At 41.9% G+C, this 26711-nt stretch overlaps 1 protein-coding gene across 1 annotated transcript in view; it reads right to left on the bottom strand.

Moving 5' to 3' along the window:
* The window catches only part of SEMA5B (sema domain, seven thrombospondin repeats (type 1 and type 1-like), transmembrane domain (TM) and short cytoplasmic domain, (semaphorin) 5B), a 131788-nt gene extending 109870 nt beyond the window's left edge, over positions 1 to 21918 (bottom strand). Inside the window, exons 1-2 of the mRNA XM_009996033.1 lie at positions 21765 to 21918; positions 6678 to 6777 (exon numbers count right to left, since the gene is read on the bottom strand). Of these exons, the coding sequence (XP_009994335.1) occupies positions 6678 to 6777; positions 21765 to 21918 (254 nt within the window). The remainder of the gene's footprint in view (positions 1 to 6677; positions 6778 to 21764) is intronic.
* Positions 21919 to 26711: the final 4793 nt, after the last annotated feature.

The following is a 26711-nucleotide window of genomic DNA, read 5'->3' as shown; positions in this document are numbered from 1 at the left end:
ATCCTTCACCACATTCTTTACCATGAAGGTCAAGCATTTCTTAATTTTTATTTTGTTTTTAAAAAACAACATCAATACTCCTTTGAAAATTTCTCTTAATTTCAGAGACTGATTCTCCCTTTTTTTGGTAACATTACCAGGTTATCTGAGCCCTTCCAGCCCCAAACACAAGGATGCAACTTTGATTACAGCCTTCTTTTGTCTGAAAGGAAAAATCCCAGTGACAAAGGGTGGTTCTTTGCTTTTCTAGGTTTCTCTGCAGCAGCACTTTCAGGTACCATCCTATGATATGGACATAATAAAAAACATTTTCATGGTCTTTGCTTGCTCCTGTCCTCAACTAGCAAGGTAATTTGTCAGCCAAGCTCAGTAGGGGGTAAAGCTGATGTAAGACAGGGCAGTACCAATGTGAGCCTCAGAAATGGAAGTAACTCAGCCCAGTCGTTTTGCCTCAGAAAAGCATTGAGTCAAACCCTGTAGTCAGGAACAAATGGCATGTCATTCCAGGCTGAAAACAGGGCAAGTCTGTGGACTGTTTCACCTTTGGATATGGCTATGTGGTTGTGGTCAATATTTGTATGTTCGACTCTCCATGCTTTATATGGCTTGCCTTTTCAGGCACGGTGAAGCCCCACTGCTCCAGTGGAAGTTTGTGGGACTCATAGACTTACATGAGTATTTTGGAGATTTCTGTTTTCTTTGGAGATGCAAGGCTGAGGGCAAGTGGTTAAACTACCAGGTGGAAATATAACAGCAAAGCGTTCAAAACCCACTTCTGCCATACATTTTCTGTGAGTTCATAGAAGAGTTCTGACTATATCCACATTAGCCAAGTGGACAGACCTCTGAGGTTGTGCAGACTTTGCCTGGTACCTTCAGGAAGTGCAGTCTCGCTGCAGGAGTAGCTGTGTTAGGTGCAGCACTGCACTACCTTTCAGATCTACTATGAACTCACGTATCTCAGTATTACAGCCTTTTCACAGGGCAGACTTGCTCTTAATCCCTCTGGGCCTTGGATTCCCGTGTATAATGTGAAATTATCAGAGCCTTGCTGCCTCACAGAAGCCTTGTGAGGATAAATGTTGGTGAGGGTCCTTGATCATTTGGCAACAGAAAGTATTCTTGACAGAGTTTAGACCTGATGCTGATACTCTAAATCTGTGGACCAACTCCAACCTGACTTTGGCCACTGAATTTCCAGGTTTGCAAAGTGCTTTTTGCCTAGGCAACATAATCTGCTGAGACTTATTCTCTTCAGGATTCAGTGGCAGTCAAGATCTGGACAGGATTGAAGGTGCCCAAGGGTAAGAGTGATATTTTCCAAGCAACACAGGTTTTGAGAGTTTTACTGCAGTGCTCTGAAGCTTTCTGCCAAGCAGGCAGGAAAGAGCCTACATTCAGCCAGTGATCTGCATGAAACCTGGTGTCTGACTAACTAATCTATCATATTCCAGAGACTTTCAATAAACTCAGGGTGCCAAACCTGCTGGTTGAGGGTCCTAGAGTGTATTTACAATTTTCCATATTTATGTGAGCTGCAACCTGAAGCAACTCTTTTGGGATATCATTCACTCTATTCAGTCTACAGATCATAAGCCTGCATGATCCTTTTTTACTTGTTTTAAAGCTTATACAGCTAGAAGCAGTAGTAGCCAGGAAGAGGTGTGCCCAGGTGGCTGTGCTCCTCCTTAAACAACCCTTGAAAGTTCATATAGAACCTTCCCTGCTCTCCAAACTAACCATATCTCCTTTCTTGCATCGATCTGCTTGGCATTAACAGGCACATTCAGTTCAGCTCTAACTTACGTATGAAAATCACACCTATCAAAGCATCCAGACTTGCATCACCAGCAGCTTTGTAGCTTCACATTTGTTGCAGAGAAGTCTGGCAGTCCAGAATGATGTGCAATTTACTTGCCAGTTCTGAGTCCCTTCATGCAGCCTTTGCTCACTACCCTCTACCTCCAGGCTCCTCTTTGTAATGAGTATTTGTGACAAGGGCTCCTGAGCTGCAGTTCTCTGTATGACAGCCATGAGACACAATCCTTTCCCAACTCCTGGTGGAATTGACAGCCCTCTTGGCAGGCAGAACTATGAGGACTTCTGGTCACTATGAGTTCTGACTGGTTTTCTACAATAACACCTCCATTTGCTGTCAATAGCCAACCCTCATAGCCATGCCTCTCACATCCACAGCCACAGCAGGCTCTGCCCCGAGCTGACACCCCCGCAGTTTCCTTCTGGGAAAAGTCAAATGTTTCCCTTAGGGCTTCCCAGCTACTCTCTGTGCAGCCATTTGTTTGGGCACCATCGTCCTGTTGTCCAAGCTGTTTCCCTTCAGTTTGCTGTAGTGCCAGATTGTCACATGGTGTCTCAACCGTCCTCCTTCATACCTCTTATGTTCTCCTTGCCAGGCAGCTCCTGTGAAGCATGCTTTTTGGCTTGACTCCAAGCAGGGCCTCTCATATCATCATTTTGGTACTGGCTCCTCTCTCTGCCCAGCCAGTAATGAGACAGTCTCAAAGAGCAGAGTTCCTCAAGACAGTGGGATGTCACAACTACACTATGTACCTCCTCTTAAATCCCACCCTCCCTGGGGACTGGGCACCCTGCTTACAAGCACAGGTGAGAGAGCAGAGCACTGCTTCTCCATCACACAGGTGAAATTACTGCTATGGAGATGGGAGAAAGCCAGAACGTTTCTGTTGCAGACAAGGAATGGAAGGAGGGAGAGGAAAGGGCAAAGGAAGAATGTTGGACAGTTGACCTGGGATATACAGTAAGAATGGGGATGGAGGCTTCCTCCTGCCCCACCAACCAACACCTTTGGCACCCCCAGGAGAGTACAGGCATGGCAAAAGGGGCTGCTTCTGTCTGGCTGCCGCTCTCCGTGGTTTCTGACAGCATCTAGATCTGACCTTGTGCTACAGCATGTATATACCATCAATTCAAACAATTGCACCTTTTAAGTCACCACTTTTTAACCCAGGTCTTTTTTGCTTGCCCATCAAGTCAGAAAATTCAGCTCATCTCCTTTATTAAACGATTATTCTACAGCAGGTCATTCATGCTGTTCTTCCCAGTCCATTCACCAGCTGTATTACTGACAAAGGAGCAGTGTCCCAGTCTCTTAGCCTTTGTTCTGGTACCAGAATAATCTCCTCTGTGGCAGCATATATACAACTTGTGTCTATAATTCAAAACTACAGCTTATTATGTCACACTAATCTGTGAGAAACTGCCACCCATTTCCTCACCATTACTCTTTGATTTCAGATTTTTAGGTAGAGCAAATAGACTCTCAGTTAATAAAAGCAAACTGCTCACTAGGAATGCTGTATAGCAGAGTTAAACTTTACATCTAATAACAAGAAAGAGATTGAAAGTAAAGACAATGAGCATTCCAGATCATGCCATTAGAGAGGAATGGAAGTTTCTACATAGTCAAGGCTGCAATCAGCTTCCATTTCAGCTCCTTTATTGGCTTTGACTTGGAAGGTTTCTCAGGTCTGAAAAATTCAAGGCTTATTCGTGATGAAAAGAAGAAAGTGTTTTGCAAAAAGGCAGGACAATTGGACAAAATGGCATTTCTGATAGCTAGCACAGATTCAAGTTCCCAAAATCATCAGGATTTTTTATGCATGAGGGGATTTATGTGTCTCAGGTTTTGAGCTGTTCAGATCATATTTTCAAGTCTTTTCTCAATAATAATGAGGTCTAGAAAATTGTTTTTCTTCCCATTAAAATACGCTCAAATAGTAATAACATGCACTCAAGAGCTGAAAAAAGCAGCCAATATTTCAAAACAATCACTCATTCACAGAAGGAAAATAGTACATTAAAATACTAACACTACATTTAAAACAAAAACAAAACAGGCAAACTATGAGTCAAAATGAAGGTTATGAATTTTTGAAATGTGTGTTTTTATACTTAATGAAATGTGGCTCATAATATGGGTAGTGCAAGATTTACAATGTTCTAAACTATTCATATCCTTACTTGCAAGTGTTTGGATTTTACAAATGATGTGACAAGTAAATACGTTGCTTAGGAACCATGGTGGGCTTTTGAAACAGATTCTTTTGTTTCTGGGATTTTGACTTGGCAGGTGTTTGGTGCAGTGGAGTTATCAAACTCCTCTGGTTAACACTCAGACAGTACCAGTCATTCAGGGAGGGCTCTCAGATAAGGAAAAAGCTTAAAAATCTGAGGCTCATGTTATTCCAGCTCCCTGTCTGCATGGCATGCCCTCAATACCCCTTGCAGACTCAGTCATGCTGTGTCCAATTCCTGAAACCAAAAACCCTCGTGAGCCCCAGGATCTTCTTTTCTTCTTGGAAGCATTTTCTGTGAAGCTTTGAAACAGGATGAACAAAGCCAAAGAGATGCTGTGGTGAGGTCATACTGCTTTTAAATAGAGACAGAAAGAACTAGTCTGAAATAATTTAAAACGCTATCAGCTAAGAGAATGATGTTAACCAGGAAATTAAGAAAGGGGAGTACTTATAAACTCCATCCTGGTCCTAGACTCCTTCCACAACCCCAGAATAGCTGGCGTTACTACTAATATGATCTACAGTAGCACATTTAAACATGGTTAACATTTAAATTTAGGTTTCATAAATTACACCCTGTAGAGATGGATAGAGACAGCTCCTATCTCTTTGAGGTATTGTTCCATTTGCAAATTCAAGCAGATGGTGCACGAGCAACTAATGACTCAAAAAATCACCCTAAAAATAGTCCAGAACAAGGTATGGATTTATCAGGGAAGGAGGGAATAGAAAAGGCTTTACTTCCCATTCTCATGTCTCTGGCACAGCTCCAGGAGCTCAGCACACTCAGAGCTGTGCAGCAACGAGGACCCCATCCACACCTCCATATTAATGCACCTCTCCCTGTCACTTCACACAGGGTGGGAATGAGATGGTGAAGAGGGAAAGGGCTCAGCAATCCCCACTTTCCCCCCGACCTAAGCTTGTATCTAACTGCAAAAAAACACCCTGGGAAATTACATCTCCATTAACCCTATCAAAAAGTGCTTGGCAGACCCACGTGGCACCATCAAAACTTTCAGTCTCCTCATCAGGTGGGTAGTGCTTCGTGAACACTGACTTTTCCAAACAGATTCTGTAAATACTTTTCACTGCTTCCTCATGAGCCAATACACTGCACTATATTGTACTTCCAGCAGGAAGCCAAATCTGCTGTCATTCTCCTGTTTATAACGATATTGTAGCCTCGTGTCTCACTGCACTTGTACAAACTCTTGTGGAGACAGAGAGTCCCTCCAGGACATGTCGCTGGGATTTGAGTAGGGAAGAAGAGTGTCAGTGTTAGCAGCGGCTGCGCAGGGGGAACCTGCCGTGCAGCTGGATTATGTAAACTAGAAATTCCTCAGAGCAATGTGCCTGTGTTTGTGCAAAGCCTGGCAGAAGGCACTGTTCGCAGCCATCCCCAAAGAAATGCTGTTCTGAAGTAATAAATATTAATAATTGGTGGTTAAAGATTGCAGCACAGGGTGAAGCTGTGGCTTGAAAAGTAAAATGTTTCTGTATGAAAAGCAGGAGGGCCTCTGGCAACTTGAACAGCTACAGGACGGTGTTATTATTTACTGCACAAATACACAGAAAATGTGAATTAAATCACACTTCACTTGTATCTGTGGAACAATAAACTCTCCCTCTGCTACACATCCTCCTCTCTTCTCTTGTTTGTATCATGCGTCCTTCCAGCTCTGCTCCTCACCTCCCTGTCCTCTAATGCTGAATAACCAAAGATGAAACCTAAGGTCTCTTCTTACATTTTCGTTAATAATGTAGACTGCAAACCCAATGTTATCTGATTCTTAATGTTATACTTAAACTGATTTGTTTGGCCATGCTTAGCCTTTTCTTTTTGGGTCGTCTTATCTGTTTATTATGCAATAAAAAATAGTTGCTGCTGAGGCTCATGATTCAACCACTCGTGACATATATGATTTCATTGAACCATAGCTCTTTTCCTTGTTACAAATGCAGCTCTAAATTTGTTAGAGTTTGCCTGTGCTCATACTGTGTGTTTCTACCCTCCTCTTATGGCATCCTAAATAAAAATAATGTTTAAAAATAAAGGAAAATGTATGCTAATTATATGCAATAGGCTAGAACAATAGAGTAGCACCAAAATGCATTAGCTGAGAATCTGACTATATCAGCAAGATGAAATGAACAGGTTGTGGAGTGAATTCTAAAAGGAGTGAGAAGAAAGCCATCATTTACACTGCCAAAGTCTCACTACAACTCATACAATGGTGTGTTAATGAACCTGGTATAGAAGGAAAATCTGGCCATGGCAAATAAACCATCAAGTCAAATTCTGTGCTGGCAGAGGGGTGGTGTAGAATGATTTACTATAACTTTTCTAACATTCATGATACTGAGAGAGATGCCAACATTCTACTTCATTAACCAGTCATTTTTATTGCATCTTTTTAAAAAATTATTATTACATTTGAGCAGTTCTCTCCTTTTTGCAATGATATTAGGAGTTTAAATCCCTCTACATAAATTAAACCTTTATTTTTGAAGGGGAAACTGGCCACATAAGCTGGAAACACACTCTCCTTTAAAGCCAGAACCTGAAAGGAAAGAGCTTGAGCAGCAAAAATGGGCTAATGAAAATATTATCTTTACCTTGCTCCCACAATGAGCTGGTTCCTGTTGGCATCCAGTGCAAGCTGAGAAAAGTCTTGCACACCCGGATAGGTGAAATTCGACACCCAGGGCTTCAGATCTGCAACAAAAATGAGAAAGAAGAAAACAATAAAGCTGCTCTAGAAGCAGTGAGTTCACCTGGACATCCACTAATGGATTTCCTACCACGTCATGTGTCAGGGGAAGGCTAACTAATAATCTATATAAAGGGTTTCCATTTATTCTGATTCTCTGCAGAATATGCAAAAAACATACACAAATGCAGGGCTGTCTCAGTTATTTTCACATCCAAGATGGAGTGGCAGCATTGGTTTTGGAGAGAGAAAACATCAGTTTGATTTTACTTTTGTTAAAGCTTGGGAACCATCTTCAGTGTCAGGGTTAAGTGATGCTGAGGCCTAGCTTGCCCACCGTAACACAACCATAGCCTTGTCTTTTGTGCTAAGCAAAGAGAAACTGCTGCCCTCCAGAAAGAGAAGGTGGGGTCAACTTTTTCAAAACCAAAATTAGAATAGAAATGATCTGCACCCAAGACCTGGCTTGACAGGTCTTGACTTCTATTCCAGAACATAACCAAGGTCTTAGGTTCTTCTAGGTGTCACTTTACCCACCTAACATCTGGGATCTTTATCAGTGAAATCCTTCCTTAATTTAGATGGGGGAAACATATATGGGAGCATAATCGGAGCATCTTTGTGGCTGAGAGACTGCACAAGTTTAAGACTGACTCTACCAATTAGATTTGATTTGCCAGTCTTGGCCCTTGCCCAAACTGTAATCACACAGGTTAAATGCAAAACAACACATTTGACTACACTATGCTCATGGAGACAAGGTTCTTCCAGAAGCTACATCTATTAACGCAACATCAACTGAGAGATCCAGGACAAATAGTCCTAATGTAATAAAACCCACACCTGTTTCAAGAAAAAGCTGAATTACTCTTTTTAGGGTACTCTCAGGTGAGATATTAGGGCATTCACAGAATCCCTTCTTTCGATATATTTACCAACTTCGACCTTGTGTGTATCACAGAATTTCAACCTCTCACTTTATACCTTTACTGCATGAAATAACTGGGAATAGATTCCCACGTATCTTTCAGAAAGTCATCCAGCTTCACCGTGAGGACTTCTCTTGGGAATTTATTTCAACTCTTAACTACTCTGGCTGTTAAATACATGGACAATACCAAATATCTGAGGGAGCAAGGCACAAATGAGACCAAATCAGTATATCTGTAATCCCTCTGTGACCTCTTGACAAGCAACCTTGCTTCATTCAAGGACTGGATGTTGAAGATGCAGAAGGCTAAATATGAAAGGTAGTATCTTCTGGCCTCATGCCAACAGGATACCAATACACAGGCCAATGACCTGATGACTCATAACAATAATGATGCTGTTCAGACAAGTTCAAAGTAGCTCTGAAAAAACATGCTCCGTTGTCATTTTATATCCCCAACGATAAATTGAGAAGTCTCACTGAAGGCAGTAAGGTTTGAATGTTTTGTTTTAGGCATTAGTTCCTCATTCCTCAGGGGTGAGATGACAATGCTGATGAGAAATCTCATTAAGGTCTTCGACATCTTGGCATGCTTTGGAGGATTACAGATGTGCAACAGTTTAAAACCTTTAATGTGAGGGTATTTGTTGAGCAATGTCAAGTCCTTTCTCCCTCCAGTGATGAGTGAAACCTAATCAAGACCCTCAGTTATCAAAATCAAAACACATATAAGTGTTGCTACACTCCACTTGTCTTTCCTCCCAGTCCAAAGCAGAACCTTGTAATGGAAATTCTGCCCCTGCTCTGAACACCACCATATTTAATAACAATTCCTAACTCCCCTCACCACAGAGCTGGACACCATCAGGCCCCATCTAACTGGATGCTGCCAGAGTCTCTCCAATAATGAGCCCTCCAACCTTGCAATCCAAAAACCCTGTCACCAGGAGCTGGAGGCTTCCAGCCCTTCTCAGCATTTCTGTCACACTGCTTAACCACACACAACATGTGTACCTCCTCTGCTCCTCAATGAAAAGGTACAGGTTAAGGAATAACTCAGCCCATCTAACCTTCAAGTATCTCCACCTCCTACGCTCCTCTGGGACCCTTAATGATGTACTAGCACCAAGGAGGCACTGCAGTTTCACCTCTGGCATTCTCTTAACTAATGGGGTTCTGTCTTCTTTTCCTGTAGCACTTTCACTGCAGAGACATTTCTGAGCCAAGCTGTAGAACCAGCAACAACACCTTTCAGGCAGGTTAGCTGGTTGACGTGCACTGCGTATCTCCTGGCATTTCTTTTGGCTGATGGGGGTGGGATTCAGGGAATGCTATATAATGATGATACCTTTTAAGGATCCTGCTTTTAGGCCATAATTTCTCTTGTCATTTTACCTCCTCTCCTACTAGCTCTTTCCTACTAACTAACACACTATTATAATGCAGTGGCAGGAAGAATATTTCTTCATCTGCTGCTCCAAGCAAAAGCTCCTCACTTTAGAGGGGTATGCTCATCAGTTCTTCCTTTTAATTGTAAGCTCTGCCAAATTATAGGTAAAAATAATTAATAAAAACTAAAGGCAGTAGGTGGCTTGAATCTTTCCATGTTGGCTGAAATGCCAATTAAGCCCAAGAAATAATAGGCAGTGTCTTGATTTCTATTACTACTGCAGGTGGTACAACTTATAAAGAAACCCTTCCCAGTTATTAAATTAAAGGCTGCAAGGCATGCATCCTCATAGCAAAATTAAGCTTTTATAGGCATGTAGTTGGAGATTATTAAACCCAGCATGGTCCCAGCTAAGAATGTCTAAATGCAAGTTGTCAGAATTAATGCCAAATGTCACATTTTCCTTTCCAACCTTCTTTTTTCCTGTTAAGAGGAAGGAATAAAATGGAATGGAAATGCAACCAAGAGTCAGGACATGGGTCTTTTTTTGTTTGACACATTCAAATCTACTACTCAGACCACTGACATCCCTAGAGGCAGTTTCACCTTTTTACTCTGAAACTAGCTCAATTTTGCAAGGTAAGTGCTGCTCTGGGTCTACCCCATATTAGCTGAAGTTTACGCATATGGACCAAATGAACTCCAGAGTTTACTTGTATTTGACCCTTCTCAGAAGACTGATTTTTCAAGTGCTGACTCTAATTTGGCTGGAAACCTTCAGTGCTGGAGCATGTTTACATTTGCAAAAGTATCTGTTTAAAAACAGTATGAAAAATTAAAAACCAAGGCCCTGGCCTTACATGTCGGCAGCAGGAGCCGGAAAGCAAAGAACCACATGGCTTAGGGGCATGATGTTCATCAAGGCCTCCTTTGTGCTTCTCATCTCTAATCATTTCCAGGGGGTTAAAGATCCATGCTCTCACGTCCTCCCCAGAAGGACCAATAAACAAAAGTTTAATAGTTTCCAACATTGTCCATCGCCAGACATCTGATTCAGAGCCTCTAAAGCTCCGCAAGTCCCTCTATAGCTCAATGAAGTTCAGGTATCCAGCTGCAAAGATGACAAAGCTTCACAGAAAATGTAAGTCTGCAGGCACAGCTGTGCTCAGGCTATTTATGCATGCATAAGACAAGGTGAAAAGAGGCTCTCTGCCATTTCAGAGGGTGGTCCCTGCAGCCTGATAGCACGCTGCTCTGCACTGGCTTCCTGAGAGTACAGGACTGGGACAGAGATTAGTCAGCTGCACAAAGGCTGGCATGCCAAATTGCAGGAGCTGGGTTTAAAGGCCTGATCCAGAGGCACTTCACATCATTGGCAGTTTTCCACTGAGCTTGATGGGCTTTGGATCAGCTTCTAAAGATGTGGTAAACCTGGTAATACTTGAGCCTTCATCTCCTCAAAACCAGCTGCCCCCCACCTCACCCTTACACTGTGTGTTTTGGAGGAAAAGAAGTATGCAAGCACTGAGTTGAGACTTCCCTGTCTGAATGGTGGCTTTTGCTGCCTTATCTCACTTGAGCCCACTTGTGGCTTCCATCTCACACAGGCTGCAACAGCCTTCTATATCCAGCACACACCACACAGGAGCGGAGAGGTTAAATGCCCATGCCTTGAAAGTGCAAAGCCATTGTTAGGTGCACAGAGCAAGCCTTACCACTTGGTATTTAAGAACATTTCTTCTGGAATAATTCTCAGCATGGATTTCCTACTCTGGAACAAAAGAAACTGAACTAAACAAGACAGAGGATTCTTTGTGCAAAATAAAGGTATACCCACATACTTAGACTAACCATGTTCCTATCCTAGGATTGCACAGAAAAGCTTTGAGGATATCATAAAAAAACCTTAAGGGAGGGAGACAGGGAAGCTGAAGAAGGAGTAAGATTGAGAGGGACTCCATTCCAGAAAATACAACCTGAACCACATACACTATATAAAACCCCTGTAAAATAAGGTGATTCAACAGTAAAGGCTTGTGCAATGAAGTAGAGCATACGTATAACACTGGGGGCCTGCCAGACTCAATGGGAATAAATAAATATCTATTCTGCAGATACTCAGACCTACTTTTGTGCAGTGTTAACTTGGCCACACATTGAGTGCTTCCTTTACTGCCTAGTTATGGTCTCTTGAAAGTTGTCTTAACTCAGCCTACTAGTTCATGGCATGTTTAATCACTGTGTGTGAGTATTTCACCAATCATGAGGAGGCCCAGATGACAGCCATGTCTTCTGTAACTCTGCAGTCTCCTCTCCTTTTGGTTTGCTTCAGCTCTGGCACAGGGCAAACCATGTTTAGGAACTAGTAGATACTCCAGTTTGCAAGTACTCAACCACTTAGATCTTTTTCAGACCACCCACTATCCTGGAGGACTCTCAATGTTGGATCCCAACTATGACCAACAGATGCAAATCACTTTGTAACATAACGTCTCAGGCTCTTTTCTTGGTATAGACTGACAAAATATCACCTTTTCAGAATCAGACCTACCATCTTAGACCATTCTCTGGTACAATCATCCTCAGTATTCAGAGAACTTTTCATGGACTAGACAGTTGCCTGCTAAGACTGAGGCCACAGTTTCCATTCTGTATGGGCCACAAACCAGAACACATCAGAGGCAAAGAAAACAAAGCTGTGAGCAAAGATGAGAAGGCTAATGACCTACCCATGCTACCAACTGTCTTCTCAAATGCAGCAAGTGCAAGCATGCACAGAAGCTCAAATCTACTTACACTGTTATCTTGATTAGACTGACAATCATAATTTAATATCACCCTGTTGTAGGTCACATCGTGGGTTAGTGCAATTGTTTTTGGAAAAAAAAAAACACAACAACTTTCCCTCCTACCCCAGGCTGAGATGTAAAAGTAGCCTCCACAACACAAAACCACTCCACAATTCAGCAAATTTATCAGGGAAGAAGAAATCTTTTGCTGTGCAGGCAGAGCTGAGCAAACAAATGTGTCAGCACTCAGAGCTCAACTTTACTCATGAGGCCAAAAAATTCAAGTTGGCTTTACCCCAGAAGTCCTCCTACAGATACTTATCACCCTGCTGTCTTGTCTTCCCATCACCACCTCCACCTCATTACTGGTATTCTCTTTTTCTTTAACTTGATCTGTTGAAATCTTTAATTGTACATTAAATGTCCTCATCCTAACTGCTGCAATTTCTAGCTTCATTGCCTTCTTAAATCTCTGATCTCCACTCACAATTATGAGAATTTAGAAGGCTGTTGGCAGAGAACAACCCCCTCTACAAAATGGACCAAACCAGCTGTTTCCTTCTCTTTCCCCTCAATACCCAAATCCAACTTGAACATTCTTCCAGCTGTCTCATTTTCATGGTTTCACTCAGTTTACACCTCTGACCCCATATTCACCTCCCCTCCCACTCCTGCTTTCTTTTCTAGCAGTCTTCAGCTTCCAGCCATGTTTCTACCTCATCTCCTGCTCTCTCAGTCAATTGTTCCCACCTTGGACAATTATGAAACTCCTCCTCAGATGAGAGAAACAATGAGCTGACCCAGGAGTGGCCTGTTGAGTCACTATGATAATTGTTTGCAGTGCTTTCAATGAGATCCAAGAAGCAAGAGTTGCTAATGTCCTTCTCCAGCCTGTTCAAGAACCTGTGGATGGGAGATGACTGGAAGAAGAAAGACGACTTTTTCTGTCTTGGTATTGTGAAAGAGGGAAGAGTCCCATCTCTAAGCTATTAAAGAAAGGAAGAAGATAGAAGAAAAGGCTCTGCTCTTTACCACCCTGGAGAGGAAAAAAAAAGAACCAAAGACTCAGATTACACTTTCACAGAGCCATAGGAATCACAACAATCATAGTAACCTAGACATGTTATCATTTGAAGTTATTTCAAAACTCAATTATTTTGTGCCTCTCCCCTCAAAGCCTACAGCTCCTCCATGAGCTGATCTTGCTGAGCTTCTTCCATCCCAAAAGAGAAATGACATCTGGAGCAATAGGCATGGTTTCAAGTGCCCAGTGGCACTGACATTGGAGTTCTCTCTGTCTTGGGCAAATCATCAAATTATTTAGTGTCTCAGTGCTTCCAATTATTAATTGGGTTTAGGGACTAAGTGCACCAGGGCCTAATAATCTGTAAAGTATGGGATGCACAGGAGGCACTAACTGTTGCTAATGCATACTGAGCACCTTGACTCTTTGTTCCCTAAATTTTAATCATTGTTTCAAAACAAGGGTTACTAAATTGTTTCAACGTGGAAAATAAAAATAACCTAGTCCAAATGTAATTTTTGCAAAAGTACAATTATTATTGCTTTTTTATTTACTTTTTTATTATTAATATGGAGCAGCTGGCAAAACACACTAGTCTATCAGGAAGAACCCAGGGATTCAATCCCAGGAAAAGAGACCACCAGCTAATAAGCATGAACTAGTGCTCATTCTCAGTATGGGATCCTTGGGACCCTCAAGGAAGGAGACAGAAGGACTGTGAGGCACATTCCAAATTCTACACATTTCAACAGTTCTTCAGCATTTCTGTTCCATCAGAAAGGCCAGTCCTGGCCTGGTCTCTGTTTCATTTGGGTTGTATTTGAGCATGGTGACAGGCAGGCAGAAGCTCAATCAAGACCTGCCCCAGGGAAGAGCCAGGAGCCTTCCACTCTGTGAGGACCCAGACCTCAGCCTGAGGCCTGGGAAAGAAGTCATGTAGGATGAGAGAGGCTATTCCCTCTTCAGCATGGCTGCTGTTGTTCAGACCCCCACAAGACCTCAAACCCCAACTAACATTCAGCATTGCAGATCCTCACTGGCAATGGCCGATTAAGAGAAGACATCACAATGCTGCAAGACTGTAGGATATGGATGACTGTCCATGACCATTTCTGTTTGCCATGCCTGAGATCAACAGGACCACAGGTGTGTGTCCACACAGCACAGAAAGAATGGATTTGGATTTCCTCAGTTGGCCACCAACCAGGGCAAATACTACTCTAACACTGCCTCCCCTCCAGAACAGCCCTCCTCAGAAATCTTACCTGCTACCCCACACAGCACTGCATGGTGTGATGCAGCCACAGCCCTGTGCCCACAACCACCTTGGGAAACTCCTCAATAGGGTGCAACACCCAGCCCCACTATGAGCAAATGCAGAGCTTTCTTGTTGTCTTAAGTATGTTGCAGAGTGTTTAAATACTGTGATCCATTGTTTACTGAGACAAGCCCTGCAGCTGTCACGAAATCTCTCTCCCTGAGAAAGATAAGGTGAGTGCTCATGCATCATTTGCAGCTTCCTATGACATTCTGATAAGCATAATCCCTCTTTTCAGACAGGAAAGCAAGCTGCATCTTGGCTCCTACAGCCACTGCAGTCTGATGGAAAAAACACTCCTTTGTCATCATTCAAACATCATTCAATCTGCCTCCTCCACATCTGGAGGCATTTTTTTTCCACTGTCCTTACAATTACATCTCTACATCAGCCACTTGTGCCAGCAGAGACTGTGGAAGATTCAGGACAACTGTTTTCCCTGGTAAGAATGTAGCAGAGGGCAGAAAAAGCTTGGCTAAACTCTCCTTGAATTTCACCTGCAGGTAGACAGATCTGCCTCAGAACCAGATACGTGATTCTGATGAACTTCTGAAATAGAAGTTGACCCTCTTTGCTGGCTCACCAGAGATGGAACTGGAGATGTCAGTTGCAGCTCAACCATTTCCATTAAAATACATTCTGAGGATCACCCAATGTTATAAAAAGGAAAGGATGAATGATCTCACAGTATGGTGATAGACACTTGTGATGAATGGGGCTCCCCAAGGCTCAGTACTTGGACCAGTGCTCTTTAACATCTTTGTCAGTGACATGGACAGTGGCATTGAGTGCACCCTCAGCAAGTTTGCTGATGACGCCAAAGTTTGAGGTGAGGTTGACATGCTGGAGGGAAGGGATGCCACTCAGAGAGACCTTGACAGGCTTGAGAGGTGGGCTCATGCAAACTGCATGAAGTTCAAGCAGGCCAAGTGCGCACCTAGGTCAGGGCAATCCCAAGCACAAATCCAGGCTGGGTGGAGAATGGATTGAAAACAGTCCAGAGGAGAAGGACTTGGTGGTGATGGTGCGCGAGAAGCTCAACACGAGCCGGCAACGTGCGCTTGCAGCCCAGAAAGCCAATTGTGTCCTGCGCTTCATCAAAAGAAGCGTGGCCACCAGGAGCTGTTGGAGTGAGTCCAGAGAAGGACCAAGAAGATGATCTGAGGGCTGGAGCACCTCCCATGAAGACAGGCTAAGAGAGTTGGGGCTGTTCAGCCTGGAGAAGAGAAGGCTCTGGGGAAACCTCATAGCAGCCTTCCAGTATCTGAAAGGGGCCTACAGAAAACCTGGGGAAGGATTTTTTACAAGGGTGCATAGTGATAGGACAAGGGGAAAATGGATTAAAACTGGAAAAGGGTAGATTAAGGTTAGGCATTAGGAAGAAATTCTTTTGTGTGAGGGTGGTAAGACATTGGCACAAGTTGCCCAGGGAAGTTGTGGATGCTCCATCCCTGGAAGTGTTCAAGACCAGGTTGGATGGAGCTATGAGCAACCTGATCAAGTGGGAGGTGTCCCTGCCCATGCAGGGGTGGTTGGAACTAGATGATCTTTAAGGTCCTTTCCAACTCAAACCATTCTATGACTATGATATACGAAGCCAGAGTTTTCTATGCCAAAGCACAAGAGTTTCTTCAGGATTTTCCAGGCACCTTCCAAAGCTAGAAAATATCATAAAAACCTTTAAACCAGTCTGTGTACTTCAGATCACAGATTTTCCCCCAGTTAATCCTGTGCTAAATCCAGGAACATGTCTGATTTCTTAATCACTGGATTCAGCCAGATTAGAGTAACAAGGTGACCAGTTGGACTTAATGCTAGCAGAACCCTCTAGAAACAAAATTATATGCTAGGATTTCCTTTTACAGACTTGATAGTTCAGTGTTGTGCACTTTGACTGTGGCCTAGCTCAGCACACAAGCATATGCTTTGTCTCAAATACACAATCCCATTGACTTCAAGGTAAGTATACATTAAGTGCTTGACTGAGCGGAGACTGAAGCTTTCCAGGGTGAACCCTGCATGATTAAACAAGAATATTTCTTTTGAGATTACTAGCACTATAGTGAACTTTATCAAAGTATATTGACATCCTTGACTAGAAGGTTTTAGAAGAATATGATGTATTAACACTTGTCAGAAGCAGATGTGGTAAATAAATGAGGTTTGCCAATACCACTTGCTCACAAACGTATTCAGTTAGAGAACTAGTCAGGAAAACTTTGTAGAGTAGGGATGATGGTTGGACTCAGTGATCCCAAGGGTCTTTTCCAACCTGAATAGTTGTATGATTCAACGAACTATGCCAAGCAAACTTTAAACCTGAGAATGAGGTCTCCATAAGGCATGTTGTTTGCACTGAACAACAGAAAAAGGAGAAAAGCACATTGCTTTGCTTTCTACCCTGTTTCCTTTTTCTGAGGTGCTGCCTGAGATCTGAAAAGAGGCAGCCCACTTCTGTGTCCTAGATCCAACCACTGTGCCAAAGAAAGGACCATGCACATGCTGATGTTAGCTGCTGCTGTTAGCATCAGCTACACCAGCAGGACCTCTGGAAAATAGAAATAAGTTACTCTGCTGCTGACAAGCGTCTTTCATGCTGGTAACCTTCTGAGTACCTGTTGCTACACGACATGACCCCACTTCACTCCGTCCTGCTGTAGAGCATGCCCTCCCTGTCATCATCCTCACCACCACTCATGGTCAGAGGATGCTTCTTCACTTGAGCTACTGTACCTCTTTAAAGTTTTACCTTTCCTCATTCCAACAGTAAGAGTTTCTCAATGTCTTTGTTTCCTGAATCTTCACTGCAGTTTTCCTTTTCTCTCTTGCTTGTCTTGGTTCATTCTGTCTAAAGCAATTTGTGAATGAAGGGCACTCTTCCTAGACCCCTTTTATTCTCAAGGCCCCAAGGAACAGCACACTGAATCATTTTTTCAATCAAATCTCATTATGATTATTTGTGAAGTGTCTTGGACACCATTAGTGGGGAAGTGTCAAAGAACTAGCATCATTATTGTTTTAATTATTATGGAACGCAAAATATACTGAAAGCTGTTGGGTGTAATATTAAGAATTTTTGTTGAGAGGAAATTAGTTCTCTAACCACTGTATATTTATGGCTTTATTAGTCATAATTTTCAAACAAGTTATAAGTCAACCCTAAAGAAGAAAACATCAGCTTCATTTGCCACAGTTCCATATTTCAAGATTAAAAAGAAAATTGCCACAAGGCTTGCTTAATGGAAACAAAATCTACACTGAAATGCACTGAAGGTCAACTATTTTGTAGCACCTACAGAATGCCACCAGTTTCCAGTCAACACTCCATCATTGGTTAATGTTTGGAGTCCCTGTATGGAGAGTCAAGGGCAGCAAGGCTATGAACACAATTCGCCCATAGTGTATTTTGCCTTCCTTTTGAGATACATATATATATATACACACACATATATATATATATCTCACCTCTCATACTTCACCCCACAATCTTCATCCTTTGTTAACTAAAATTTTGGTTTGGACTGCCAACATCTCACTTGGTCAAGAAAAGTGTAAATCTTTCTCAAAATTTCCTAAGGGACTTTCCTAATTGACCTTTGGAATTGATGGATGCTAATGTGCTTTTTTCCATCAATATACAGGAAAGGGAATAATGGATTAGTAACAGATTCAACAATAGTGGGGATGTTTGGTAAAATGTCAAAAACCTTCAAAAGAAATAAATCATACCCCATTATCCTTCAGCCCACAAAGTTATAACTGCTTTTGCTTTCAATACAACAAGCAAACACAGAACTGCTCCCTGCAGATTGCAGTGTTTGAAGCTGGCCACATTTCAATGAAATGTTGTTTAAGGAAAGAAAATATTGAGAAAATGTACAGCAAGCTACATTCAAGCAACTTGAATTACCTTCATCTAGTAGGAAGTAACAATTACATACAGACTGAAGTAAAATCCCAGATTTAAACACTCCCAAACTAATTGATTTTGAAAATCTGAAGCAACAGACAGAGCAATCTGTCTGCATCTAGGAGAGAGTGAGGATTAGAAAATGGGTGAAATTCTGCACATTGAGAACTCACACCAGCTGTGATGATACAGTCCACATAGCTGAGATTTGCAGTCCTGACAAGATCTGGGATATAAACTATTTAACCAAGTCCACCTCTCTCCTGTCCTTCAGCATGGGATCAGTTGAGGTGTCTTTATGGATGAGGAAAGGCTGCAATTATTAAAGCAGGGACAAATTATGTTCGTCCAGCTTACACTGACTGCCATGACCCAGGGGAGAAAGCTCTGGGAGACAGAACAGAGAATAACCTGGGAAATCTATCATACTTTTTCCTGAGCATAGTGATTTAATGGATAAAACTAATGAGAAATAAATAATGATAGAAACTGCAAGCTAAAACATGTCTACAACTCATTTCCAGTGAAGCTGTGAACATTCAAGAGGTACAGATATCACAGATGAGTTTGCAAACTTTTAAGCACTTCCTTGGTAAACAAGCTGAAACCAAGCACTGTGCAGCCTTTACAAACATATATGCATGTCAGTCATAGCTCTGGCTCTCAAAATAACAAGTCTTAAATAGTATTGCCATGGCAGAAGATGTTTCTGGCTTTCCCAAGGGGCACATAACAGAGTAGCTCCAAATATCTTTAGTGAATAGCAAAGGCACTTTATGCCTAGAAAACAGTTGTATAACAATGAAGAACACTGCTATGAACCAGGACAGCATGGCAAGGGCACAGCCCAGTTGCAAACGCATTGACTGATCTACCCGCTATAAGTTATATATATGGAAAAGACAAGAAAGATGAGCATGATTGACAGGAACTAGAAGCAGTTTCTCCAGTGTTGGCCTTATCAGAGTGGTTCACAGTGGAGCCGTGCTAGCATCACATACTGTTCAGTGAAATGAGACTTGGACGCAGGTGTATATACATACATAAATAAAAAAGGATGCACTTAAACCATACCTGACTTGTTACACTGATTTCTCAACTCACTGGAAAACAAACACGCATGCAAGATCCTTAATGTAGCTACCCACTCACAGCCAAACAGGTAATAAGACACCAGAAACAGGCTCCTGGGAAGTAAAAGATCATTTTCTTATTGATCTAACAGGGGAAATCAAACTTTAACTGGATTTCCTATAAGCACAGAGTAGAACAATCTAATTATGAAAAGCCCAGATAGGGTACGTTATTATTGTTGGTGAACTGTAAAATGAGCATCATTTATAAGCCTCAGGGAAACTGGGGCACTGTTCTGGGAGTTTGGTTCTGTGCAAACACAGGACAGCACTCACAGCACAAATTCCTAACCTGTCCCTCACAATCTCTATGCAGTCTGCTAAGACACATCATTCATCATTCAGTCCCTTCCCAGCCCTGGCAGCACCAAGTTTATCTTAAGCATGTAAATTAAGCACATTCAGGACTAGAATTTAGGCCCCTCAGCTTGTCTAGAATATTTTCTCTAGGTCACAAGTAACAGCAGGTAGTCTGGGGAATGGACTCTGTGAGGAAACAGGCATTTCTTCACATCCAAATGCAGCTAAAGTAAAAGCATTTTGCATACATAGACTCCTTTCTGCTTAAATGAGGAAGTCATGTATTGTATTCTCTCTTTTTCACCCTTTCCATAGCAATATAAAACACAGGATTAAACTGTATCATGAACAATCACGAGCAAAGATGTGCTGAGAAATAAAAACAGGAACTCTGAATCTAACTCATGTTTAAGAGGCCCAAATTATAATCTATGTAATTTTCTTGATGAGTCTGCAACTTTAATCTTTATTTCTTTTGTATGATTCTAATTAACTCATACCAGTTTTTGCTCTCTATCATTAGAGGAAGATAGCAAAACCAGTGAAAGGGGAAGAGAGATTATTTTTTTTTTTCTGTGACAAATCACTCCTGATTAAAACAAAGCAAACTGGCAGATTATGAGTTTGTTTATGTAGCCACTTCTTCTGCAGAGAAGCACATGGAGTGCCAAAAGATGCCCACCGATTCCTCAACAGCAGGAACTGAGGCTGTAATATTCCTTGCAGAATGATTTATCTCAGTACTGGATCCCGCAAGCACATCCTCTGTAAACTGAAAGTTTGGTGTTCCCAGTTAATAGGAAGAGTGCATACTTCTCATTTCTGTACCTATTACATCCTCATTATTGTATTACCTCTTTAAATATCCAACTGAGTTCTGCCACGTTTTTAACCACAAGGGTTTCTCTTTTCACCCCTCCTCAGTTAAACAGATGGTTAGACTTATTTAGCAATTAAAATCAAGGTTTATTTAGCCATCCTACCAGGGCAAGGTTAGAGACAGTGGCATATCATGTAGGCTTAAAAATGTTGTTAATTTACTTTAATCCACTTAAACCTTTAAAGCAGAGATAATGGAAAACAGACAAGAAATCTCTTACACTTTCCAAATTAAGAGACAAGAGTTTCCTCCTCTGTGAAGAAAAGTAAAGCTCTAAAAGAACCCTAAAAGGTCAACAAGGAAGCCTTTGACTACTTTCTTCCTGGAAACCCTATCTCAAAGGTCACAACACAAAGAAATTGCCTTTAGCAAAGAACCTAACTAGAGACACATTGCAAGGTACTTAATTGCCTTTAGTGAAGAATGTAACTGGAGATGCATTGCAAAGCCTTAAACGGGAACCAAAATCAATATTTTAAGATTTAGGAGGAAACCATTTTTAGCAAGGAGATTCAGTAGCTGATGATGCTGGCACACTGAGCTTAACATGAGTCTGGGGTGAATTAAAAAATAATGGTGGCACCAATATAATGATCTGATGTTTGGGGAAGTGGTCCGATTGGACAAGACAGCAATTTAGGAGCAAACCTACACTCATGGAAAATCCAACTGAGGTAAGGACGAGAGAAATTCCATGTTGCAAAAGAATAGTAAAACGATTGCCCATATTTGGCAGGATGCTGCAACACAAAGGCCCCCTCTCACATTTTTTAAGACCTTGTCAAGGCAAATGCCAAGGTGAAAGACAGAAAAACAACTAGCAGGGGTGATAAGTACATAACTGTGTGAGCCAACAATAACAATCAAAGCAACAAACAAAAAGACAACCACTCCCTGCAATTCTAAAACAATGTACTTCTCTTGCATTCAAGTATGTCTAAATTCTCAAACACTTTTCACTTTCTGTCTGGATCCAGGCAACCAGGTGAGGCATGCAAGCATTACTGAATTCAGTTAGAGAAAAGGAAACTGAAACACAGTTTCAGTGAGGAACATATTGAAAATTGAATTGGAAATGGAAATTATTAGATTAGTTGTCCCAAAACTGCTTGAATTAAGTGACTGCTGTGAAACCTTGGAGTTAAAACACTGTAGAAGCATCAAAGGAAATATAACTCACCAGGCCACTGGCACTGGCCTGTGGATGGAAGGTGAAAGGAAAACTGGACAGACTACACCATCAGCTGTAACAACACCAGGAAGGACTTCAAAATGGATCATCCTACTGGAACTTGAAGCAGACATAGAGGGTCTTACCTTCAAAAGCAATCATGGGGTGTTCTTTCCTAACACATTGCGGATGTTCAGCTTCAGAGTATTCAGGTACATTCTGTGATGCTGAGAGATGAAAAGCAAGAAGAAAAAGGCTTGGCAGTGACAGGGAAATGCTCTTTAATCTTGAAACAACCATGACTGAAGGATGGCTGCAGATTTAGCTTCCAAGGTAGGCCCAGGGAAGATACCTGAAAAACAAATAATTCGACTTTCAGAAAGACTAATGCTTATCCAGAGTATGTAACATGGTTAGAGAAGGACGAAGGTTCCCCTTTCACCCCAACCCCACTTGTGCCAAGCACAAAAGATAATATTCCACAAACAGCATCTCAAAAAAAACCAAAACTCAACCAAACCCCATTTACAACTGTATTTGGGCTTCTGACTTCAAAGAGAAGGGAAGTGCACAGCTCCCTAAAGATCTATGTCTGTGTACCTTTGGGGTGCATGGCCTTACACAGCAGCCAGTGTGCAAAGGCCAGAGAAAACAACATGAAATCTCAAATACCCCTGACGTAAATGTGTCCTCTGGTGTAGACACCTCATGCCTCAGTTTCATGACATTTCCATGTTTAAATGTCATGCTTCATTCAAGAGATTTCTAAGGAAGGGCCAACATCAGTCAGCATGGGAACACACGTGCATTTAATGCTGTTCTAATAAGAGATTTATACATTTTACCATGGCTGTTTTAAATATCTTGAAACGTGAAGCCAATTTAAAGCTGTTGCCAGGAAAGTGCTAATTAAGGTAACATAAAAATTAAAAGAACTCAATGGGGAGAATGGTGAGAAGTGAGTCAATTGCCTGTATTAGCACAGGGATGCTAGAGCTCCCAGTCACATGAGCCAAGGCACAGCTGAAGAGGAGGAGCACTCACTCTCAAGCTAGGAGAGGGGAAAGTCATGCCTTTTCTACATGAGCATTTTTAACAATAGCAGCAGAAAAGATACAGCTCTAAAAACTCCCCTGGGTGTACCAGGCCTGTGGCAGGAGATAGAGGATTAATTAGTCCATGCCATAAGCTCCCCAAGATGCTGCTGCAGCTTAGGAAAGTCTGCATTGCCAAATTTAATCTTACTGGTGTGCATATTGTATTTTCCTATGTAACTTTGTTCAATTATTGCAAACACATGTTTTCAAGCAAATTGAGTCTCCTACCCTTAACTCTTATCTAGTGATAAAACTGATTCTGATTAAACTCACGCATAATGAGATTTTCAATTCCTGTGAGTGTAGTGATTCGTAAAGGTAGCATAACAGTCAACACCTGCAGTGCCAAATATCTCTATACTTTTGTTTAAAGTCTCCAAAAAACCTTCAGTGAGCTGAAGTGGCCAGGCTGGTGGCTGGCAACATGAGGCACTGATACACAATGACAGGATCATGGCATGGAGCAAACTCCAATACAGGGGACAATATTGTGGCATCAAGGAGCTGGAAAAAGTTTATAAAGGTCTTCGGGCATCACAGGAGCAATAAAGGACTGCTTACAGCAGCAATGGGAGACAGCTGGTTTGAAAGATGGATTTTATTCTTATCAGTATTTCTCTGTGATTTTAAGCACTGGTATAAAAATGAGTTGCCAATACATCCATTATGCATGTCTTCAGCAGTAGCTAGCTACCATTGACTGAAAATAGCATTGGCATTCGGGATTTGGGGTAGTTCTAGCAACTCAGTTTCCCAACTAGTGTGAGGGAGAAATTACAGCATTCCACATTTTTTCCAGCCCCATATACATGCAGATTTTATGCAGGGCTGTATAAAATCCCCTTCCCGTTCTCCAAAGGAGGTTCTACAGTGCTTCACTACAGAGGGTATTTCTGAACACAGCAAATATCATGTTAAATTAAAAAATGGGACTGGCAGAAGTAAGAGATGTGAAATCATTCAAAGCTAAGGCCAGCACAGTGTTTAGTCATTAAGCAAAAGTATACTGCAGGGTGTACACCACTGGGTACTGTGCCATCTCAGATGATGGAGATGTTGTGCAAGTCATGCTGTAATGAAAATTATTGATGATGAAGCATCAGATTATATTTTCAGTCTCTGGTACAAATGATCATTTTTTCAGTGTAGAATCAGAAGTGAAACACAGCACGAAGATATAAACCCCAGGGAGATGCATTTTGTATAGCTCTCAGATCCACTTAGAAGTTCCAAAAAAGACAAAGCCAGACTTTCCTCAGATGGGAGCTAGTTGTTGTGGGAAAAGCACAAGAGGCAGAAGGATGACTTCACTGTCTGATATCCTTGCAGGAAAATGGAAGAGGCAGTCATGGAAATCTCACTTTGTGCATGCTCTACTCCTCCCAGTGAAGCGATTACTGGCTAATCCTAGAAACAAGGTACTAATCTAGACAGACTTTCATTCTAAGCCAGTATGGTAATTTTCATGTACTAAGCATCCAAACAATGCTCTCAAGCTAGGTGAAAAAACTCCTTAAATCAAAGAGGCACAGTAGGGCCCCATGGTCCTCTAGGGCCTATGTGGTCTACAATCAGCAGATGAGTAAATTCAAGTTTCACAGTCATCGGGGTCATGAAATGATTAAAAGTTGCATACTGGAAAGCTTCATAACATCCCACAGCCTATTCTGTGCCAAAGCAGAGTACATTTACTAGTGTTTTGTCTGGACTAGTTGTAAAATATGCCAAGTAGCTGGATTTCTGCCACTTTCTTTGGGAGGCTTTACCACAGTCCAAGAGACTTCAGTGTTCCTTAGAAAGCTGTAACCAGTATTTGGGGTAAAGTTCCATCTTCTTTTTCCTTAATGTCACAGGGAATGGATGAAAATAGTGGTTTGAAATTTGATGTGAAGTGGAAAGTAACATATGACCAAACAAAGGTGAAAAAGGAACACCCCTAAGTCCCCTGTCTCCTATATCCGACTACATCCATCAAATGTGTGGAGCTCTCATGTCCTGGAAAGTTCAACAAAATCAGTGTCATGGGCAGCCCTGAACTGGTGTCTACTGGAGTTAGAGTCAATGGGTAAATGCCAGCTTGATTAAGGGCGACAGAAGCCAGAGCCCTAGAGCATCAGCTGAACAATATTCAGACAGTAGATAGCATTCCAAAAGGTTACTCCTTCGACCTGCCCATTCCCAGGCTGCCTTGCTCATTTTATTCTCAACTTTTTGAGCTTCTAACACAGTAATGGCTATTTCCAGCTGCTGCAACTTTATTTCTGAAAAAAACCTTACTCCAAATATTAAGCCAGTGCCATGTGCAAGAACAGGTCATTTGTATGCCAAGAGCAAACTAGTAACTGCCTGAATGAGTCCAGCAACTAGTTATGAAGTGTAAATGTTTAAATTCTACTGGACATGGCCAATCTAAAACCTCCAATTTTGCCCAAGCTGCAGTTTTTCAGTGGGAGGGCTGGAGCATGACCAGTGCTTAGGACCAGACCTCATCCAAACTGCTAAAACCACTGCACATCCTAAGCAGAGCCCAGGCTAGCAATGGTTTGCATTCCATTCCCTAGGCTGTTTAGATACAGCTAAATGCTGAAATAAGAGCTGTTCTTATTAGATTGTCTGCTCAAAATGGCTTAGGGCTCAAGAAATCAGCTGTCTAGGTTTCGGAGCAGATGAGAGACAAGAGCTCAGATCCCTGGTTAAACTCAAATCTCACACAGGACATATTGTTTCAATTCTTTATTTGCTTATCTTGTTGTACCTTTACCACCTTAGCTATTCCCCCACATACACACTACCAAGACACATTAAAAAATAAATAAATAAAAGTGTCCAATAAGATTATCTATCCAGGTTTATCTCTTCCTCACAAAAGCCTGTCCTCTGTGCCTCTGCACAGTTCCAAGGCTCAGTGATGGAGCATCTCTCTCCCCTCTCCTACTCCTACAGTGAATCCCTCTGACCCTTCTCCAAAAGTAGGTCAACAAATTCAGGCTCTATTGGAACTGGTGTAATATGCTCCAGAGACAGGTATTTTGTAGAATACCACTTCTGCCACTACCCTCTTGTCTCTTAAATCAGGCTTTCTTAGCTCATGGGTCTCCCTAACTGTATTGATGGTGGCAGGGGATGGGCAATGAGCTGCTCCTCCTGGGTAAAGCAGGAGGTCTTGCACGCTCAGTGCATCTCCGAAGCTGAGATTTGCAACCACAGGGCACAACCCCACTGCTGCATGCCCATTTCTCACCCAGTCCCTTTCATGGCAGCCCAATAGGGGTAGCAAATAATTCTGCTTTGCCTCATGCCTTCACCCCCTTGCACAAGTGCAGCATTGAGGGGATCACCCACTGTCCCTCCCTTATTCATTCTCAGGGGTAAGTCTTTTCCAACTCACCCTGTATTGTATCTTTATAACTGCATTGATTTCACAGGAACTAATCCTGATTTACAGAGGGCAACTCAGATCAGGCCCCCTTTGACTAAAGCTCCACGTCTAAGAGAAAAATACCTTCAATCAATCTTCAGGGCTTTAAAACAAAGCACATTTTAAAAATGGCTGTACCAGGAATTCATATCCTGCTTTTCTCTGACTGTAACTATCATTTTGACTTAATAAAACATGACAGTAAAGTTTAAGGATAAAAGAAAATGCTTCATCTTTCATTGTAAAGAAAAGACATGCCTTTAAAAAAGACTAAAAAGAGAACGTCCTGTAAAAGCATTGATTCTTCTGTTCGGGATCTTTTGTCGTTGGCACAGTTATGCTTTTATTAGAATGGGATACCAGAGAGGAATGGAAAGAGGTGGACATGAAAGTATTCCAAAAAGTACTGGAAGAATAAGGGAAATAAATATAAACATTATAAAGCAAGACAGCTCAGCAATGCAGCTATGACAGGCTGGCACAGGCAGCTCTGCCCTAGAAAACTCTAAAACCGCTGCCCTTTCTTCATCTGCTTCTCTTGCCCTCCCTCCCCTCCCACCCTCACCAGATGGAATTTG

The sequence above is a fragment of the Chaetura pelagica genome, unplaced genomic scaffold, assembly GCF_000747805.2.
Source record: "Chaetura pelagica isolate M959 unplaced genomic scaffold, ChaPel_1.0 scaffold3, whole genome shotgun sequence".
Taxonomy (NCBI): Eukaryota; Metazoa; Chordata; class Aves; order Apodiformes; family Apodidae; genus Chaetura; species Chaetura pelagica.
Note: the sequence above shows the minus strand (reverse complement) of the source record. Positions and strands in the feature narration are given on the sequence as shown.